Below are 13,309 nucleotides of genomic sequence, written 5' to 3' on the forward strand. Positions count from 1 at the left end.
TGGACAGGAACCCCATCAAACTGATTTAGCTGGATAAATCTTTAAGACTGCTAGTTCTAAATTCTGATTTCATTCACTAAAGCTTCAAGTGGGTAAGGTTTGCTTGAGAAACAAATCACAGCTACTTCTGAAGTCCACCTTATTTTTCCCAATACATCCAGGTATTTATGCCCCAGATATGGTCAGGTTATAATCATTTTCAGTCTTATATATTAAAAATGTTTAGCAACTTGATTCTAAGTGATTGAATAAAAGCAGTTAATTTGCTAACAGCCTGTACTGAAGGGTTATTCCTTGAATAGATGTTATATGGTATTCAAGTAGTGAGTTTTTACTGAAATACATTACATGTTCTGTAAGTCACAATGAGAAGACTAAACATTATATTTGCATTGATAAAATTCATTTACAAGCAGCTTAGAATAAGTGATGCCTGCGTAGCATCCTGCCCTAGAAAACTTGATGAGCCTTGATACTCTTTCTGCAGGAAAGTACATGACCTTTCTCATGTGCTGTTGTTCCAGATCTCTTCCTTTGCATTTACCCCTTCTCATGAGGTATATCAGGACTAAATCGGTCTGCAAGATTTACCTTCCACTTTTCTCTGTCCTTGCCAAAACAGTGGCTGCAGCTAGGTAGTCTTAACCACAGTTCCTCTGGTGTGGCTTGCATAGAATAAATCCCTGCCTAAAGCAGTCAGAAGGTAGTTCTAAAACCAGTAAAACTAGCAACTCCAGGTTTTTATTGCTTCAGATCTAACAGTGCACACTTCTGCCCGCAGTTACTCTATATGCCTCTTATCCTCCTTTTTGGCTTTGCCATCTGCGTAAAAGCGAAACGTGCTCATAAAAGCTTCATTCTAGGCTGTCCAAAAGAACGGGCAACAGCCACCTTCTCCCTACCTTGCTTTCCACAGAAGAACTTGTCCGCTCTCTGTAAGTTACCCAGCTGCTCATTGTCACAGAACTATCAGGACTTTAATATCCTTGAGTCTTCTACCACTGCCAAAGTTAACTGAAATGGTCTGAAGTGTTGAAAAGCTTGAGGTGGTAGTGGTGGGCTTTTTGTTGTGTTTGTGAAAAGGTGAAGGAGATGGAGGACTCCAGCATACAACCAACTCAGTGTGGTCCTGAGAAAGCAGGGTAGCCATCTTGAAATTGTTTTAGCTGTCCTATCGTTATCTGACCCAGATAAAAGGAAGAGCTCCCTAAACACTGCTAAGACAGAATGCAGCAGTCATAGTATCGTTGTTGTATTCCAAAGGTGCTGTACTGTCTTTGGAAGTCAGAAGTGCACTGAGGCCCCAAAGCACCACTACAACTCGTGTGAAGACTCCAGTCTGACACAAGCAGTTACAATGCATGAGTGACTGAGCAAAGTGCAAGAAGATGGCATGCTGATACCTTTCCAATCTGAAGCATTTGATATCACTACTGTTGCTTCCAGTGCAAGCTTTCCCTGTGTACTTAAGGCTTACAGTTAAGGCAGCAATGCCAACAATCTGCTGTAAAACTACACTTGTAGCTATAAAAGTGTTCTGTCTGTGCTCTAATTCATTATATAGTGAGCACGTTCCCCTTTTCTCCTTCCCTGGGAATTGGGTATCACAAATGTGTCAGTCCAAAAGACCTGAAACATACTGGACATCAATGGACCTTCTTTCTCCCATTGAATCCTCAGGCATAGAGGGAACAAACATTGCTGGTTCATTACTTTAATTACAATATGTGGGATGTTTTACAGAGAACAAAGTCATGTTAAAACCCTGAGAAAAAACCAAATCACCGTAGGAAATGCAGCTGAAACATTTGAATGTAGACATGTGCATGAACACATATCTAACGTGAGTGATGCTGAGATCTAAACTTGATGTTGATTCTAAGCATTCAAGCTTAAATGAAAAGTAGGATGGGGGATCATGCATTTTAAAAAGTAATTACAATACTACCTTGATCTGCTCACAAGAGGCATTAATGTTGAATGGATTTTTGTGTCCAGGTCCAACAAAGCTGGTGGTCCTCGTGTTCCTCAGGACTGCAAACTGTTGTGGCTAAAATGGTCAGGGAATTATTTTATTTCTCATATGTCTGAAGGACTGAAGAGTAGCAATATTAACACTAAAGTGAGGAATTATCTGCATTTTGTATCATTTCATCATTCTGATTCCTTAGAGTCAGTCTCAGAAGACTTCACATTTTTGTATGTTGAAACTTTCTGCAGAGACCTGGTGAAGGTTGAAAGTGGTATTAGAAATCATTCAGTGTACATCATTCCACCACATTTCCTTGGATTTGTTCTTCAAATACTCTATTAGTAACATGTGAATATATATTTTTATTGATTCCATTTTCTTTCTAATGTATCGCTTCATTATAACAATGAAATGTTAAGTTTTTAGTCTTTGTTTTCATTTAAGGGCCTTTTTGAATCATTGCAGCACGTTCCCTTGCGGTGTCCTCCAATTGGACAGAGAGGGTAGGACTTCTAAGGATACATTTATTTTAAGTCCACACTATCTGCTTGTTGAGAACCAGTTAGTTAGACAGGTTAAGTAGCCTTACCTGAGGTCAGTATGTAGATGGGAGGTTACCCAGGAACTTAGAAGTGCAACAGTTTTGAGGTTTTTGTACACGTCTTGTCTTTCTTCTATATAAACTATGTCTTCCTTGGTTATGGAAAGATCCCACCACTTAGGAGCCCACAACATCAGTGAGACATAAAACTGGCATTTTAAATGTGTGTCATCTCTTAAGACCAAATGGTTTGTTTCCAAGGGAAAGAGTAATCAGACCACAATCCAATTAAAATTGAATTCCTGTGCAGTTTTAGTGAGGTGAATTCTTCAGATCGCAGCCTCATTTGCTAGAGCACATTGCGTGTTATCATTGATTTGATTCAGTTCATATTCTTGTGTATTTTAATGATGAGCAAGTATATACCTGTTCTCTGTTGCAAAGTTATTTGTGATGCTTTGCATCTGCTTTAGATGCTTTGAATGGAAGCTTAACCAAGTTGTACATGGGAAGAAATTACCTGGATGTGGGAATTTAAAGCTATAGCTGATGGTAATTTGCCCTCGTGACAGCTGGTGTAATTTGGAGCTGTCCTCAAACCAGCCTCATCCCTGTAGATGGTGTGGTACAGCACCTTGCTGGCTGGCTGAAGGAAGTTTTAAACGCTATTTTGTGACAGATCTGAATCAGAGTACTGCATATCAGCATGGCTGTTGGGATGCTTACTGTAAAAACGGATTGGTTTGATTTTTCAAGATAATATTGGAGGGGAAAAAATAGAACAATTGGCTCAGCTGAAGTCAATCCACACAAACTCTTATGGTATGTTAGAAACAAGTCCAGAACAGGAAGTGCCTGGAACACAAAAGAATATAAAAGGTTTAAAAAGGGACTGGCAAGAAAATGTTATTTGTTGCAGAGGACAGAGCTGAGAGGCAGGTCCTGGAGAAGATTCTATAAAGCAAACCTGTGTCAGTTACCATTAAAATATGGCAGTCTCTCTGTAACGCTGTTTAACACTTTTTTCCTCCATATGCTGCATTTGTATTATTAAATTAAGGAGTGATTTTGTTACAATACCCCACCACAGAGCTTGGACGGAAGTACAGCGGGCATTCATACCAAGAGAAACCTGCTAGGTAAACATGCTCAATGCCCAACACGCTGTAGCAATGGCTACAGTCATTAATAATTATTATTAATTAATAATTAATAATCTGAACGCAAAGGAACAGCAGAGTTTTAACCTTACAGAGATCAACCATGATTCCTGAAATCTGGAGGTTGTGTTTTAGCTTAAAATGAGGGACGGAAATCCAGCTATCCCTGCAATTCTAACTCCATGTTTTTTAATTGCCATCTGAGACTAAATGCTATTCCTGTTTGAACCCGCTGTGATTTGTCCCACCACAGTGATGTTCCTAGTCTATGATACGCTGTGATATCTTCCATGTAAGATCAAGCAGAAAGTCACAGCGGATAGAGAAAATGCAGCTGGTACATAACCATCATCAGTGCTACTGCAGAAATTCAGAAGCAGACTAAACAGCTTCTGTTTCATGTACTGGATGGTTTTCTTCCTAAGTTTGCTATATGAAATCATCTCATGAAAACTAAGACTGTAAATTAACTTACTGAATATCTGCAAAGTATGCCGACTTGCTGACAATCTTCATACAAGAATAACAAAATATTTTCTAAGAGCTAAACCAAAGTGTGTTTTGCAGTGTACGTCCCAAACTGGGGAGCTCTGTTTTCCTCTCCCTTGTTAATTGACTTGCTCGGGCTATCTGGAACTCCCTTCCTGTTTCCCTCCAAGACCTTTAGTCACTTCCTTTCTCTAAATAAAAATCCATTTCGTTTCTCTTTAACTGATGATGGATTCACTTTGAAGCATTTTGATAACATCATCTGAATTATATATAGACTTTCCTTCTTGTAGATGACCAAAAATGGTTAGAGATGTTAAAGTTGTTTTCACCACTGTGTCTGTACTCAGAACTCTGCAAAGTATTAATAAGAGCTATAGGTAAGGGAATTTTGTGTCTTAAATCCCAAACCACATTAACTGCTGGCAGAGTGAGGAGGAATTACTGCTACTAAAGCTGCAACACAGCTTCTGTCTCCATTTTGGGAGACACCACTTTTACCAGAGCAAAACTCCTGCTGGGGTATAACAAAATTATGGGAGAATCACAGCCCTTCATAGAACATAAAGGTTGGAAAAGACTACCAGAAGGTTGGAAAAGAGCGCTATGATCATCTAGTCCAACCTAGCACCACCAAGCTAAATATGACTGCCAAAAGGGCTGGCTTGAAAATGTATGTGAATCGTTTGTCAACAAAAGATACAAAATCTTAGAGGGAAAAAATAATGAGGATAACAGAGTATAAGACTTCACAGGTCTTTAGCTAAGAGCTCCTTCACTTGCTGTAGAATTTTGTATCCCTGTAGGATAACAGTTGTCTTCGTAGAAATACTTTCCCTGTTCTTTCTAGGTGTGTCTGGAAGAGGAAGGGAATGCCTGTGTCCTTGGGCCTGCTTGTACAAGCCTCCTCCAGCACAACCTGAGCCCGGACCTGCTGCAGGCTGCTCAAAGGAGCCAGGGAAACGCGGCAGTGCGGCTGGGGACAGCGGCAGCACGGCAGCACGCAGGGTGAGGCATCGTCTCGTGGTCCATCACAGCCTGCAGCAGGCAGGGGCTTGGGGCACAAAGGCAGCCTGCTGCGGGCCTGCAGCAGCCTCTGCCCAGTCGAAGTGCCCGATTCGGGTACTAGCGGGACCGCCGGGCCTCTCTGCATGGCTGCTGCAGCGTCATGCAGGCTGAACAAGTTGGTGTGCTCCCAAAATGTCTCCTCCCTGGACGGACGCCGCGATTCCGGCAGGCTTTATTATTTCCTGGTTACACTAGGTTCTTTGCACACAGTTTCGACTACCATCTCGTGCCCTGTCCCCATCTCCTCGGAGGCATGGGCTGACCGCTGCCGCCCGCCTTCTCTAGGGAGATGCTTCCGCCGGCGGAACGCCGCAGCGCCTTTAAGGAGCAGCCCCTCCGCACTGCAGAGCCCCGCATCATGCTCGGCGGGTGAGAAAGCACACAACAGCTGCCCAAGCCCAGCCCAGCCCAGCCCAGCCCAGCCCAACGCCCGCTAGCCGCCACGAGCTCCAAGCAACGCCCCACACCCCGCAACAGCAGAGCAGGGGCAGCGCGGAGGCGGAACCGCACCCCACTCCGAACTTCACCCGACTTCGCCGCCCCACCCTGCCCTCGCGCTGCATATTCATGAAGCGGCTGCGCCTGATTGGCGGAGCCGCGCCCCCGCCGCGTCCTATTGGCCAGCGCGGCCGCCGTTCGTCCAGCCCCACCTCCTTACCCCGGCCGTGACTCACCAGGGCGTGGAACCGGTCCCGCAGCGCAGCCCGCGTCCTCCCCCCTCAGCCGGCAGAGGCGCAGCCCCGGCGCCGCGCTCATTGTTCCGCCCGCTCCAGGCACCATGGACGAGCTAGACCAGTCGCCCCTGATCTCCTCCTCCGGGCCCCCGCGGCCGCAGCAGCCTCAGTTTAACTACCAGTTCGTGCTGGACGACGAGAAGGAGGAAGACGAGGAGGAGGAAGAAGAAGAGGAAGACGAGGACTTCGACGAGCAGCTGGAGGTGATGGAGAGGAAGCCCATCGTGGCCACGCAGGAGCGGCCCTCGCCGCCGCAGGATCGCAGCAGCCCTGCCGAGCCGCCCCGCCCCGCCGCGCCCGAGCCCGCGCCCGAGCCGCTGCAGCCCGCCTGGTGCCTGCCACAGCCCGCCGCCTCCTCCTCCTCCTCGTCCGCCGCCAGCACGCCGTCCCCCGGCACCGAGCGGCCCGCGCCGCCCCAGCCGGAGCCTCGCAGGAGAGTGTCTTCCTCCGGCTCGGCGGGTGAGTGCCTCTCCGCTCCTTTGTCTTCCGCCGCACCGCGCCCTCCCTCCGCAGCTTTTGCGGGAAAAGGCCTTTTTTCCCCACTTCTTAATTTTTTTTTTATACGCGCGTGCGAGTCGCTCTCCGCTCCCCTTTTTCCTATGCTGCTGGTGGAGGGAGGGGCGGCGGCCGCCTCGCACATGGCCGCCCGGGGGCGAGCCCGCCGCCGCCCGGCAACGGCTGCACCGCTGGGTGGGAGCGGGGCGGTGCAGCGCCGCGGGTGCTGACGCTATTCACGAGGAGGGAGGGAGGGGCCGTACTGCCGCGTGGGGGAGGAGGGGGGGAGGCGGGCTGCGGCCTCTAGAACAATAAACTAGCGCAAACCGAGGGCCTCATGCCGTGATGCTGCCGCGTGTCGTAGCTGCCGTTGTGCCTCATGTGCGTGATGGTATTTGCAAGAGTTAAGTAGGCGCCGGTGAACGTGGCATTCGAGAGCAGCAGCCCGAAATCCCCTTTAAACCTGGGTTATAATGTGAGAGAGGCCGTTTAAAATGTGTTCTGTTTGTACGCGTGACAGGACTTTGTTGTTAGTTCTGCCGTTGCCTTCCGTGAGGCCCTCTAACTGAGTTGTGTGTGTGGCGGTGCGCTGAGGAGATGCGCGTTGCTGCTGCTGGGCCTCAGATAAGGGCAAAAGCACGGATTTGGGTTAAAGGAGGAGTGCGAGGTGACTGGCCTTGTGTGCTGCGTTCAGTGCTGGGCCCTCACTGCAAGAAAGACAGTGAGGGCCTGGAGCATGTCCAGAGAAGGGCAGTGGAGTTGCGAGGGGTCTGGAGCACAGTGTGATGGGGAGCGGCTGAGGGAAGCGGGGCTGTTCGGTCTGGAGAAGAGGAGGCTCAGGGGAGACCTCCTGGCTCTCTGCAACGACCTGAAAGGAGGCTGTGTGAGGTGGGGTTAGCCTCTGCTCCCAGGGAACAGCCGTAGGACGAGAGGGGATGGCCTGACGTTTTGCCAGGGGAGGTTCAGGTTGGCTGTTAAGAGCAATTTCTTCTCTGAAAGAGCGGTGAGGCAGCAACACAGCTGTCCAGGGAGTGGAGGGGTCACCATCCCTGGGGGGGGTGTCCCAGAGCCGTGGGGATGTGGCCCTGAAGGACGTGGGCAGTGGGCACGGTGGGGGTGGGGTGGAGTTGGGCTGGATGATCTCAGAGGTCTTTTTCAACCTTAATGATTCAGTCAAGTCATGGAATAGCCAGTTGGAAGAGATTGATGAAGATCTTCAAGTCCAACTCCATGTTCTTCGGAAAACAGGGATAAAAGTGTGATTTCTGGGGCTGCTTTGGTGTGTTGCTACTTGACCCCAGAAGGACGAGGCAAGGAGCATGTTCATACCTGAGATGTTACTCCTTTATGTTAGAGAAGAGGAGAGGTAACCCCATGAGGACAGGGTGCTGTAACTGAGGCTTATTTTACAAGACCTAATTGTGGGGGGACAGGATCTATCACCAGTGATGAGTTCAGAGTTTCTGAAGCAAGGACTAGCATCCTTGGCAGGTCTGCTTTCCAGAGGCAAAGTGTGACAGGTACAACTCTCATCTAATGATGGTTTGGAACACAGGTTACGTTTTAAGCACTTGAAACCAGATGTGAGCACATCATTTTGATAAAAGCATTGTCTGGACGCGTTATATGAGTGCTTTGGTCCTCCCAGGTGTGGGAGTGCTTTGTTTCAGTAGTAGCCACCTGATATAAAATCAAAAACCACCTGGAGTCTGAGTGGATATCAGCTCCTGATTATTTAATTTCAAATGAGTTCACTACCAGTCTTGCTGTGAAACTGACAAAATCAAATGATGCCTGCAGCTGATGGCAGGGTGCCTGTGGAATGGATAACTACAGCCTGTGATGGCTGCCGCTCCTCTGGAAGGTTATGGCTTCATTATCTGTCCACTCTGCACTAGGCGCTGAAGGTTTAAGTGAAGAACTGTGGTTCATAATCTGGAAATCTAGGAAGATTCAGTTCTCTTCATATTTAAAACCTAAGGCTTTGATTGAGTGATGATTTGAGATGAATAGCTTTGAAGTCTTATTTTGAAGGAGTATTGCCTATGTTAAGTGTGTGAAGAATAGTAGGGTTTCTTCTATCTAACAGTGGGCCCTGGTGCTGCTTTTTGTCAGTAAAACAATGGAGAAAAATGCATACACAAGTTATTGGCCCATTAAGAGGTATTATTTATGTCTGGAGGAGCTTTAAAAAGCAAAGCTTTGTAAGTAGTATCAGTTATATGCTTAGAAGTATTCAGTGTCATTCTTGCAGGAGGCTGTGACATAATTATGTGTCATGCAAGTCTCTTACCTTCCTAAGAGCAAATATAAATATTTGTAGAAGAAGAAAACAAGAAAAAGGGCTCCAGTAAAACTTATGCTGCCTTGGATGTCTTTTTTTTTCTGCTCACTGCTACAGGGGTAGCAAAAATTACTTCTCTTGAAAGATTTAAGAAGTAAAAAAAATTAAGTTTTACTTAAGTTTACGTATAGTGATGTGGGGGAGGAAACAAACATTAGGTGGTCATCCCTGGTAACACTGTGTTGTGGTTTTGTTCTTTTAATTTTCCTTTTTTCCCCCCTCTCCTAGCTGTCATAGTTAACATTAACCAGTAAACTGTGACAAGAAGATGCCACCTTTCATCTTCAAAACCCTAGATGGTATCAGCACAGGCTGCTGCTTGTAACTGCAGGCTGTACAGCACATTTCTGGAAGGCAGGGTTGTAATACAACGTTTAACCCTCCACTTAATGGGAAACCCATGTACTATCCAAGCAGACTGGTCGTGTGAAATGGCAGGCCAGCATCCCGAGTGAGCAAAGATGCAGGCTCCTTGTGGGTCAGCAGCCTGCAATCTGGCTGTGGTTCAGTGCACATGCAAATCTTCTGAAGTACCAGTTTATTACTCTTGTCTTTAATTTTGTAGGACTTGCTTTTAATTCATAGGTGTTCAGGAGAGATTTCATACAAGCTCTGCCTGTGTGCCAGGCAGTGTCAGGTGGAGGTCAGCAGGGATGCCATCGGTAGCCTCCAGCTACCAGCAGTGCATGCACTGTTGTGTGTTAGTGTTTATCCTCACCAACCTGGCCCCAGCTGCAGCAGGAGGCAGTTAAATGTAGCGATATGCACTGCTTCTACTTCCTGTGCACCTTTTATCCTGCAGCAGAAATATTCTGGAGTTTGTAGCTTGCATTTTATACACGCTGTAAAGCAGCAAAGGAGTCGTTTGGGTTTTATGGAGAGAATGCAGCATGACTTGGAAAAAATACAGCTGTCCTTGAATGCTACCACAGGTGACTTTCATTGCATCCTTCAGTTCTTAAAATCTGTTCCTGTTGATCTTCAGTATTTTGTTGAAGTGTGAGGCCCTGTCCCTTCCACCCTCCCAAATAGCATTTACTACTATAGCATAGCTATAAGGGAGGTGGTCATAACCTGTGTAAATAAAAGGTAAAATGTGGCTTTATCCTGTGCCTCAATCTGTTGTAGAGGCATATAGAGGAGATTAGCCAGCAATTTGCCTGGTGCAGTAAAGCTAGTATTTTCATTTTTGTATTTCATCTTTCTGTCTAGGTGAGTTTAGTGGGGGATCTTACTGTGCATTACTGTGTGCATATGCAGTGCCTAGTGCAGTGGGACCTGCTCCTGTGGTTCAGCTGCTGCAAGAGATTCTAAAGTCAAAAATCTATTTCCCTGTTAACCAGAAGTGTGTGCAGGGATGGGCTTGTCAGGCTTGTTAGTATATTTGCTTGTTGTGTGTATCCTTGGATTTGCTTTCTAGGATAAAACCACACGGCTTTCAGCTGCCATAGGATGATGTAGATCTTGGGGAAGTTTTGAATTGCATTGGGCATTTTCCTACAAACCAGGAGGCAGCAGAGAACTGCTCACTGACTGGTTGTCCTTTTTCCCCTTCCTCCTCATCTTTATGTAAGGGAGTTGACAGCATGTCTACAAAGGGGCAGCTCTCTCATCTGCACTTCTGCATCACTGCTGGTGAGCACTGAACCTCTTCCTTATCACCTGGATAGCCACTTACGCCAGCCCTTCTTTAAAGGAGCTAGGGCAACATCCAAGCCTCCTGGCCAGTACTGTTCTCTTACTGGCAGGTAGAGAATTGCTAGGGAAGTGTCAAGTCCTGCAACAATTGTTCTGCTGGTGGGTTGGGAGTGAGTGGTAGCTGGAGCATAAAGGTCAAGGGAGTCCAACTTTGCGCTCCCAGGGACAGAAATATCCCATGACTGTTGGCAATCTGTGTGGTGAGAAGACAGCAAAGTTCGTAAAGTAGAAGTGTTCCTGGAACAACATGATGCATTTTGTGTTATTTCAGTAATTTGCTGTAAGTTTTTCTAATATAATTCTCTGGTTGGTGTTCTGTGAGGAGGCTGCTTCACCTTTTCCTTCCTCTTCTTCCTCCAGTGCTGAGGATAGGAAAGACTGATTTCTGGGGAGCACTTGAGCTTGGAGCCTGGCTACTTATCAGCAGCCATACAGCCTTCATTCTTGTAGTCCTTCCATACTGCTGGAATTCTGTGGAGGTATTGCTGCTTGCCACTGAATTTGGGCAAGAGCTGTAGGTCTATGTCTTTCAGTGGCTGTTTGGCAGCACCCAACAGCTTGATGACTTTCATCAGTTTAATCTGACTTCTGTCTGCTGGGAAGGCATTAGAATAGCTGAGGGCTGTTAGCTTATGGCTTGAGGCATGTCTTACCGTGCTTCTTTTTTTTCCTGTTAAAAGAGTATTTTGAATGAAAGTGATGAAAGTGGCCTTTTTTTTTTTTCTTTGGGCTTGCATATTGCTATAGTAATGAAGTAAGTGATACAAAATAAAAAGATTCAATCTGAAAATGTTTTTCAGGTTCTAGATGCTTTGTAAGCAAGAAACAGCTTGGCACGTTGCTGGCTAGGAAATATAAAGCAGCATGTGTAGCTTACAGGTAAATTGTCCCCAGGTATTCAGAATTTTTCATGCATGAAATAAGGATGAGCTGCATTAGAAATGAAAGAAAAAAGCTACAGTTAAGTAAAAAAAAAAAAAAAAACCTGCTCAGGGTAAGAACTGCAACTCAGGATGGTGAAATATTTTCATATTTATTTTTCATATCTAGTTTTATGGGCTAAAATAGAAATGACTTCACACTGTGAAATACTATATAAGGTTTTCTACTTTTGAGACTGCTTTTAGAGCAGTATGGAACAGGTAGTGGTGAGATTGCTGGAGCTGCAGCTGTATGACACGTCTGGAACTATTACAGTAGTGATAAAGTAATGGACTGATTAATATTCATGAAGTCTGAGAAAAGCAAACTATCTCAGTGGAATGTTTTTGTCTTTCGAGTGGAATTAATCAATCTGCTGCTAAATGTTATGTGTCAAAATGAGAAGATTTCAGTTAGAGGTGTTTCTGAATGACTGCTCTTCTCCATGGCTTTGTCTCAATTTACTGCTGTGCGATGTAGAAACCAGGCATGTTAGGAGTACCACTTTGACCTGCTGTATTTTTGCTGGAAGGCTTGCTTTGTGTCTTAGGAATGTACTGTAAACTTTCACTTGCAGCTTTTTAATGAATAGAGCAATCATGTCATCAACTTCATCAGCTGGGAAGAATGTGTTAATTAAGAAGTCTTTAAGTAAGACACCAGACTGAGATAAATATGAACTTCTCTGTTTCCAGTTAAAAATGCGCGTGGCCTACTGGATGCTGTTGTTCTGGTGCCAAAGTTCCACTTCTTATCCATTGTGAGTGTTCTATGACTGTTTTGGTTGAACTCTGCTCCAGTCCCTCTTCTGACAGAAGGCAAAAGTCTGTAATGCCTGTCCTCCTTTATGGGTGATAAGGAAATGAATGCCAAGTAAAACAGATAGCTTTAGTAAGTGGGTTGTAGCTGGAGAAGGGGAGGGAAAGGAAAGGAACTAGTAGGATCCAGAGGAAGGAGAAAAAAAACACGTAGTATTGTTGGAAGAAAGGATATTTCTTCGTCTTTGGCCTGGTCTTCAAGCGTCCATGCCTTCAGCTCCAGAAATGCTATTCAAAGGGCGGAGGGATGAGTGTCCAGTGTTCTGAACCCAAGTGTTGCGTAACAGATCTCATTGTTAGATAAGAAAATCACCTGTCCTGTGTATGCGAGTTGTCAAAGTGACTTAAAAGCTGAAGTGGGCAGTTAAAAGCTGTAGTGAGTACAGATTATTGCAACCTAGGAAGTATAGTGCTGCTTAATGTTTGAGCATAGTGTATACATAGAAGTCTCTCTCTGCTTTATCCATTTCATTAAAATATATTCTTCTGTAATGTCAATGGCTCTGGTGAATCCTCAGAATATCGGTGTTCTTTTTCCCTCTTGTGAAATGAAGATATCTTATGCACCAATCTGTTTTTATCTTGCAGACTATAAGTTGTTACGCCAGTGGCTTATCACACAAGGTAATGTGTTCAGAATGAGTGCTGGAAGAAAGCGGTAGCATCTCTTCCCTGTTAATTTAGCTAATAATATATTCTGCAATGATGAAATAGCTAATCTAAATATTGTTTAATTTTCTTAATCATGGAGCAAGCAGGGAAAAATTCCATCTGTTCAAATCAGTGAAAAGGACTCTTACGATTGGTATAATCCCTGAAATTAAATTGGGTAATGTCTGCATAATGATAGGGTTTGCATGGCTCTTTAGGCCTCCTGCTTTTGAATAAGCTTGGGTATAATTATTATATTTTTCTGTTTTATGGTACTGCCAGAACCCAAATTTGTTTGGTATTTCAATGTATGATTAAAGAGTCTGGATCTTAAGGAAGAGCTATTTTGGTTAAATTACGTTGAGCTGTGATTTTGTTGTTGTTGCTGTTAGAAATATAGCCAGAGTGAGTGTCTATG

The 13,309-nt window shown here is 45.1% G+C and overlaps 1 protein-coding gene and 1 long non-coding RNA gene across 17 annotated transcripts in view; one reads left to right on the plus strand and one right to left on the minus strand.

Annotated features, from left to right (window-relative positions):
• The window catches only part of LOC107052842, a 35,114-nt gene extending 29,206 nt beyond the window's left edge, over positions 1–5,908 (minus strand). For 9 of the 10 annotated variants that reach the window (XR_003074329.3, XR_003074328.3, XR_003074327.3 and 6 more), the window contains exon 1: positions 1,949–5,908. This is a non-coding gene — a long non-coding RNA (uncharacterized LOC107052842). The remainder of the gene's footprint in view (positions 1–1,948) is intronic. The other variant, XR_005858420.2, reaches the window with a different exon arrangement.
• A 43-nt stretch (positions 5,909–5,951) lies between these two features.
• Positions 5,952–13,309, plus strand: part of RTN4 (reticulon 4) — a 47,756-nt gene continuing 40,398 nt past the window's right edge. For 4 of the 7 annotated variants that reach the window (XM_025148489.3, XM_025148490.3, XM_025148491.3 and 1 more), the window contains exons 1-2: positions 5,952–6,423; positions 12,829–12,864. In XM_025148489.3, coding sequence (XP_025004257.2) covers positions 6,009–6,423; positions 12,829–12,864 — 451 coding nt within the window. In that variant the 5' untranslated portion in view covers positions 5,952–6,008. The remainder of the gene's footprint in view (positions 6,424–12,828; positions 12,865–13,309) is intronic. The other 3 variants (NM_001348287.3, XM_015283344.4, XM_015283345.4) reach the window with 1 other exon arrangement.

Source organism: Gallus gallus, chromosome 3 (assembly GCF_016699485.2).
Source record: "Gallus gallus isolate bGalGal1 chromosome 3, bGalGal1.mat.broiler.GRCg7b, whole genome shotgun sequence".
NCBI lineage: Eukaryota > Metazoa > Chordata > Aves > Galliformes > Phasianidae > Gallus > Gallus gallus.